The 8,184-nt window shown below is 52.6% G+C and overlaps 1 protein-coding gene across 1 annotated transcript; it reads left to right on the top strand.

Moving 5' to 3' along the window:
* Positions 1–7,124: 7,124 nt before the first annotated feature.
* Positions 7,125–7,768, top strand: LOC147975237 (uncharacterized). The gene is made up of 2 exons (XM_087520325.1): positions 7,125–7,344; positions 7,488–7,768. The coding sequence occupies exons 1-2, from the start codon at positions 7,125–7,127 to the stop codon at positions 7,766–7,768; spliced, it is 501 nt and encodes a 166-aa protein (XP_087376451.1).
* The last annotated feature ends 416 nt before the right edge of the window (positions 7,769–8,184 follow it).

Genomic DNA, 8,184 nt, shown 5'->3' with positions numbered 1-8,184 from the left:
GCCAAGATCTTTCAAATTCTTTTCATCATTGGTTCAACCTTTCTATTCTTCATTATTACGGAGTTTCTCAACAATTCTTGGTGGTGCTTCTCATCATCATTATCAACATTTGAAGACCGAAGAAGAGTTTCTCTGCAATCTTATCCGTTCTCCCTAAGATTTGTGATTCTAGCCCATTGCCTTCCTCTCATAATTGTTTTCGATTGTGAGAATTCTTTTCACCTTTCCGGAGCAATTCATGAGTCTTTTTAGTTCGATTGTCCGAAGGCCATCATTTTGGATTATTCATTCTCAGCTTTCAGCTATTGTTCTCAAAATCTTACCGGTGCATCATTCAAATATTCTCTAATCAGTTCGTGATCTATTCGTTTCACTGGTATCTAAATACTCTCAAGCATCTTCGTTCATTTGTATCTAAATCCCCTCAAGTATCTTCATTCATTTTTCAAGTCTTCCCGGTGAATTGTGCCTTTGCTACGTTCATTTTCAATTCTTACGGTGGTTCATTCAAGATTTCTCTTCCTTCGTTTATCGTATCAATTTATTCGTTGTTTCAATCCTACCGGTGGTTCGTTGAAGACCTTCTCAAGTTTGATTTATATCTCTCTTAATCCTTTCTACTGGAATAAGTTGTATGCTATCCGTTGCTTGTCATCAATATAATTGATGAAGGATAAGCATAATGTAATTCTTATTCTTGTTTCATCCAAGCGATTAATTCTTTATTCTGGAGGCTCATCAAATTCTTGATTTTCTTTTGTTCATCTTTTCTTTCTCGGAGTTCCAAGCTCTAATTATCACGGAGATCCATCTAGATCATTACAAGGTTTCACCTTGCGTTTTCAACTTCTCTTTCCGTTCTTGTGAGCATCCTTTTGCTACCGGAGTTTTCATGGAGGTACTACATGATGGTTCAGCAAAGACTTAAATCCTTCTCAAGTGTTCATCAAGATTCTTTTTCATAGGAGCTCAAGCATTCTTCATCTTGCATTCCGAAGTGCAATTCTTTCTACCGTATCATTGGAGGTGGTATTATGTCATTCTTGTTAATCTGAGTTCATGTTTCATGATTCACATGTTGTTAAGAATGATGTATTTTAAATCCATCAATCTCGTCTTTGGAGTTATCTTGGGTAATATTTCACCTAAAGCCTTTCCCTAAGAATTGTTGCTATTTATGGTGCTTATAAATGACCCAAGTTCTTCTATCCTCCCAGTGATTTAGTTTCTCGTCTTCTTGCTTATACCAATCCAAATCCATTGTTTTCATTAGTGGCAGAATTTTCACCTCATAATTTTGAGATGTTCTCCATAAGCCCACTACAACCTTGTTCTTTTCGCTGTTGATAATCCAACAACTCCATTCTAGCATTTGTTGTAATCGTGCTCTCTCAAGATCTTGTGTTCCCTCCGTTCATTTCATTTCCATTCTTTCATTTCTTCCGGAGGCATTGTGAGGTTGCTCAATTCAACCCATCTTCTTGTTTTGTCAGGATCATGTTCTTTTCATTCTTATCCAGTTTAACCAGAGTGTTGTGTCCTCTGCTCAAGTCATTTTCGTCCTATCAAGTCTTGCATCTCTTTTCAACCGGAGTGCTATACAGATTTGTTCTTCCTTGTTTCTCTTTTCTAACGGAGTGCTTTCAACTTCGTTCATCTCCGTTGCTTTCTTTCTTTCAATTTTGTTCAACATGTCAAGGTTCTTTGGTTTCACTCGTTTGTCAAAGAAGCAACTTAGTTTTACCTCTTCTCTTTCTCTTCCCTTTTCCCTCCGGTGCCATTCTAGATCTCGGGACGAGATCCTCTCGTAGTGGTGGAGTGTTGTAACGCCCCGAGACTGATGTGCCAGGTGTCTTCCAGTTATTCGCTGTTGTTGCCTTGTCATTTGCTTGCGTGTCAAGCATTTCATATCTTGTCATCATGCGCATCGCATTTGCATACATGTTCGTCTCATGCATCCGAGCATTTTTCCCGTTGTCCGTTTCTCAATCCGGCGCTCCGATGTCATCCGGTGTCCTCTTTTGCCTCTTTTCGTGTGCGGGTGTTAAACGTTCTCGGATTGGACCGAGACTTGCCAAGCGGCCTTGGTTCACTACCGGTAGACCGCATGTCAAGTTTCGTACCATTTGGACTTTGTTTAATACTCCAACGGTAAACCGAGGAACTGTAAAGGCCTCGGGTGTGTTGCAGCCCAACACCCCTCCAAAGTGGCCCAAAACCCACCAAAACCCCCTCCATCATCTCGGGCGTTCGGTCACGATTGCGTGGCCGAAAACCGTGCTCAATTTGGACACTCCTAGCTCCCTCTACCTATATATATGTGTCTCCTCCGAAAATTCGCAGTCCAAACCCTAGATCCCACCTTCCCCGCGCCACCAGACGCGTCCTCACCGCGCCGGACATGTCCACCACGCCCCTCCACGTCAATTCAGCCAATCACGTCATGCCACGTCATCGCCGCCACCGCCCGTAGCCTATCCGGAGCCACCACGTCGCCTCTCCACCTCCACCACTTTGCCAGGCCCGCCGAAGCCCATCCGGGGCCCGCGCGAGCCCGGATCCGCCGCCGCCCGTGCCCGCCTTGCCGGAACTCCGCCGAAGATCGCCGCACCTCGCCACCGCGCCTCCATGCAGTGCGCCTCGCGCCACCGCCCGTGGGACTCCGCCCATCCGCCGTTGTGCCGCCTCGCACCCCTCGTGGCTTCGTCGTCGCCACCGCATGCCGCCCGAGCTCCATCATTGAACGTCGTCGCCTCGTCAAGATCCCTGGGCAACCAGGGTCTATGCCAACCTGACGTCTGGCTCATCCGATGTGCCCTGAGAATGAGATATGTGCAGCTCCTATCAGGATTTGTCGACACATCTGGGTGGCTTTGCTGGTCTTGTTTTACCATTGTCGAAATGTCTTGTAACCGGGATTCTGAGTCTGATCGGGTCTTCCTGGGAGAAGGAATATCCTTCGTTGACCGTGAGAGCTTGTGATGGGCTAAGTTGGGACACCCCTGCAGGGATTTGAACTTTCGAAAGCCGTGCCCACGGTTATGGGAAGATGGAAATTTGTTAATGTCCGGTTGTAGAGAAGCTGAAACTTATCTTAACTAAAATGCATCAACTGCGTGTGTAGCCGTGATGGTCTCTTATCGGCGGGGTCCGGGAAGTGAACACGGTGTTGGAGTTATGCTTGACCGTCGGTTGTTCTAGGATCACTTCTTGATCATAGTTTTTCGATCGTGCCTTTGCCTCCTCTTCTCGCTCTCTTTTGCGTATGTTAGCCACCATATATGCTAGTGCTTCCTGCAGCTCCACCTCATACCTTTCCCTACCTATAAGCTTAAATAGTCTTGACCAAGAGGGTGTGAGATTGCTGAGTCCCCATGACTCACAGATTACTTCCAAACCCAGTTTGCAGGTGCCGATGATACCGTGCAGGTGACGCAACCGAGCTCAAGGAGGAGCTCGATGAAGATCGTGTTCGTTCTGTTGTTCCATTTCCAGTTGATCAGTAGTGGAGCCCAGTTGGGGCGATCGGGGATCTGTAGCAGTAGGGGTAGTCTTCTTTTATTTTGGTTCCGTAGTCGGACCTTGTTTGTATCTGGATGTTGTAATACTTTATTCATGTATTGTGTGAAGTGGCGATTGTAAGCCAACCCTATACCTCTTTTCTATTCAGTACATGGGATGTGTTAAGATTACCCCTCTTGCGACATTGCCTTCAATGCGGTTATGCCTCTAAGTCATGCTTCGACACGTGGGAGATATAGCCGCATCGAGGGTGTTACATCAAAGGAAGGCATGTTTGCGGCAAATGTGACTTTGTTCTGGCAGCGGTACAACATGCAGCTGTTCCTGGGCATCTCGTCTGGCAGAGGGACACCTGACAGGACCGTGAGCACTGTCTGCCGCGCAATGAGAGGAAGCCCCTCCTCCTGAAACCTCATTTTGTCCCGTCTGCTGAGCAAGTCCCACATCAGGCGAGAATGGCGCTGGAGTGGAGCAACTCGACGCCTGACGAACTCCCTCACCACCATGGGCGCAGTCACGCCAAGGTCCTTCAACCACCTCAGCCTGGCCCAGACGGGGGCAAGGCAGGGGCTCGTGAGCTTCTGATGACCCCAGCCAGAGTTTGGAATAGCAGGCCCCACCGGATCTTGGAGCAGAGGGTTGAGCACGCCGGCGTCAACAAACACCCATCGCATACGGAACTCGCTCGTGGATGAAGGGAGCTCGAAGTCAATCCCCATGCCTGCCGTCGCAGCCACGACCTGGAAACCCATGCACCTTGAGCTATGCCGGGGACCGGTGAGATGCAACGAGAATAAGTGGCGGAGGAGTGCCACGGAGGGGGCGATGCCCACCATGGCCTCACACATGAAGGCGAAGACGGCAGGAAGGGTCACGGCCTGAGGATCGAGATGGAGAATGTGGATCTGATAGTGCTCGAGCACCGCATTGAAGAAGGCGGAGAAGGGAGGAATCAGGCCAGCCCAAAGGGAATCAATGAAGATCGGAACCTCGGTAACTGCCCGAGCCATGCTGGTGCGAGACGCGGGCCAAGCCGGTGTCTCTCCCCACTCGTTGAAACTGGAGGCAAGCATGGGGTGCACCTTGTCCATGGCCTCGTCATTGAGCACCCGAGGCCGGCCGAGCGCCGGCTCGAAGGATGGAGGCGCAGTTGGCAGGGACAAGGGTTTCTTCCCCTTTTCGGCTTGCTTCGGCGCCGTGGTGGCGAAGCGGGCGGAGCATAGGTCGGACTGAGAAGGTGGAGTAGGGCATCGAGGCAGTAGGGAGATTGGAAGAGCCGGGCGTGGCAGAAGAAGAATAATTGTGTAAGAGGCGGGGCCACATAGCCAGGCGGATTCAAGGGTAGCGTGGGGAAGCGGAGATGCCCATGTCCAATCATCCACCACACGTCAATCAAGGCCACATGCTTTTGGGGCCCGCGGTGCTCCGAGCTTGGACTTTGGCTTCGCCGCGAAGCCAAGCCCGAGCGCACCTTGTGCCCGGGGGCTACTGTCGGCGTCCTGGGAACGGGGGTCCCCAGACTTGCCTGCCTACGGCCCGCAGTGTGGCTGAGCCTGCAGGCCGTACGACCCATCTTCACCAACAAAGCATCCAAGACAGGGTCCAAGCCTCGCGAGGTGGACGACGCAAGGCCTCCTCTGGAGTGGCCTAGCCAGGTAGGCTCACAAGGAGCGGAGATATCAAGGCGGGGCAAACCTCATGAGACCCTCGTGACATGAGCCGTGATGCACGACACTAGGCGGGCGCCAGGCAGGCGCCAACACGTGCAGCGTCCTTGTTTCCTCTTTGGTGCTAAGGAGGCCAGCACAGGCGAAGAGTACCGAGGCATCAGGCAAAGGTTGCTATATTGGTGCAACGAGACCAAGACCAAGAGGACGGCAAGACGAAGGTCATCGTGGAGCCCAAGACGGCGTCACCACATAGCTTTTCGCAGGCGAAGACCACTTTTGTCAAGATAGCTTGTACTAGCTATCCCCCTTCAAATCGGCCCGCCATTGTTGGCTCCCTTCCCGCTCGATATTTGGGAAGAGGACCAGGGCCAATATAAATAGGACTAGCCACCACCTTAGCAAGGGACAGATCATCCAGACCATCCTCACACACACAAGCTCACCGAGCTCAAGGACACCTCAACCTGAGGAGGCTGTTCTTCCCTTGTACTGTTCATCATTAGCCCTAGAGGCAATCCACCACCACCACACTGGAGTAGGGTATTACACCACAACGGTGGCCCGAACCAGTATAAATCTGGTGTCTTTCTGTGTTGCGAGTTCGTCGAGTTCGTCCGCGAGATCTTAGCGAGCTAGGGTGTAGATTGGTGGGAAGGAAAGACTTCACGCGCACCCCGGTGTTCGAACCTTAAGGGTTTGCCGGAACCCCACATCTGACAGCTGGGCTCCCGTCAAGGAGTCGGAGAGAACGACGCGCGCCACTGGATTGAGCGACTTGCTAGATCCCTGGCCATGGAAGAATAAGATGCAATCGGCCTGGCTTGTTTCGGCCCCCACATTCGGGATGAGCCCTTCCCCAAAGGGTGATCGCTCCCTTGAGATACTCCCAAGTACAACAGCTCCGTGAAGCCGGAGGACTGGCTGGTCAGCTACTCCACGGCCATCAGCATAGCAAACGACAACAAGCACGTTGTCGTGAAGTACGTTCAGCTCATGCTTCGGGGCATGGCCCGGACATGGCTGAACTGCCTGAAGCCGTACAGCGTCAACAGCTGGCTGGACTTCGCCGATGTCTTCATCCACAACTTCACCAGCACCTACAAGCGGCCGCCCAAGCCTCGCCAGCTCTCCATGTGCGTCCAAGGTCCGACCGAGTCCACCCACAATTTCTTGATGCATTGGGCCGAGTTGCGCAATTCCTGCGAAGGGGTGCACGAGGTGTAGGCCATCGAGTACTTCACCGCCGGATGCAGAGAAGGCACCTTGTTCAAGCACAAGCTCTTGGGTGATGAGCCTGCTACACTAGACGAGCTCTTGATCGTGGCGGACAAGTACGCCACCGCCGACTCCTCCATGAAGTCGGAGATCCGGGTTGATGCCTCCGGGAAGGTGCTCCTTTCGACTCCTCAAACGCCGGCTGGTGACTTCAACCGACGCCAGCAGCCAAATGATAACAAGCGCAAGGCCTAGCTGCCGGCTTCCAGCAGCCGGCATGTGGCAATAGTCGAAGATCAGTAGCCGGAGGGGCAGCCCGGCCCCAAGCGTCAGAAGGGCGGCTAGCCCACTTGGTTGCCCGCCTTCTCCTTCGAGCAAAAACTTGATGCTCCTTGCAAGTTCCACAGTGGCGCGAAGCCGTGTAACCAACCACCCGGAAATGCCACTGGCTCCCTCGGATTGCCAAGGGCGAGGGCCTGCCGCCTTCGGCGGCTAGCCCGGCGCTGGCGCCTCCTTCAGCGCCGGCTCCCCGGCCATACGGCAGGCTCTAAGATGAGTTCCCCGAGGCCAATGCCACCTACGTCATCTTCACCAGTGAAGCCAACGACAGGCATAGCCGGCGCCAGCATCATCGGGAGGTGAACACCGTCGCCTCAGAGGTCCCGGAGTTCACGCGCTGATGACCCGGCCGTGATGCCTTCGCCGGGTTCCTATGCCATGGTGTTGGATTCCACCTTCTCAATGGAGAGGCAAGCTTTCCGCTTCTCCCGGATCCTGATAGATGGCGGTAGTAGCATCAACATCCTCTACCGTGACACCATGGAGAAGCTGGGCATCAAGGAGAAGCAGCTCCTGCCTAGTTGGACTGTCTTCCACGGCATCGTAGCCGGACTTTCCTGCTCCCCAATCGGCAATATCAAGATAGACGTCCTATTCGGTGACAAAGATCACTTCCCCGCGAGCTAATCTGATTCGAGGTGGTTGACCTGGACAACCCCTACCACGCGCTCTTAGGCCAGTCTGCACTGGCCAAGTTCATGGCAGTACTGCACTATGCCTACCTCAAGATGAAGATGCCAGGCACCAAGGGCATCATCACCATAACCAGCAATTACCAGAATTCGGCCGCGTGCGCGGTGGCTAGCAGTTGGATGGCTGAGTCCCTCGTCATCGCCGAAGAAGAGCATCTCCTTGATCGGGTGGTGGCGATGGCCAGCAAGCAGCCGGACATGCCATCCAACCCCAAGGATACGGAGGCTCTGGGCTCCTTCCAGCCGGCCAAAGAAACCAAGAAGATTGCCTTGGACCCGATGCACCCGGAGAGATTTGTTGTTGTAGGGTCGAACCTCGACAACAAATAGGAAAGTGAGCTCGTCGATTTCCTCCGTGAGAATCGGGACATCTTCGCATGGTCTCCCAAAGACATGCCGGGTGTTCCGATGGATTTCGCCGAGCACAGGCTACATGTAAGGTCGGATGCAAAGCAGTTCAAGCAACCCCTCCGCCGCCTGTCAGAAGAGAAGATAAGGATTGTTAGGAAAGTGGATTGAAGCGAAGCCAATCAAGAAGTTGAACGGTCTGACTGTTGTGACCTTCATCGCGGACATCACCGTCCGGTACGGCGTACCGCACAACATCATCACCGACAATGGCACAAACTTCGCCAAGGGCGTCCTGGCCCGTTTCTGCGCGACGCAGGGCATCCGACTGGACTTAGCGTCCGTTGCCCATCCGCAGTCAAACGGCCAGGTGGAGTGAGCAAACAGCCTCATCTTGT

Source organism: Triticum urartu, chromosome 4A, assembly GCF_056163025.1.
Source record: "Triticum urartu cultivar PI428250 chromosome 4A, HENAU_Tu73, whole genome shotgun sequence".
NCBI lineage: Eukaryota > Viridiplantae > Streptophyta > Magnoliopsida > Poales > Poaceae > Triticum > Triticum urartu.
The sequence above is the reverse complement of the archived record's forward strand: the minus strand, read 5'-3'. Positions and strand labels throughout refer to the sequence as shown.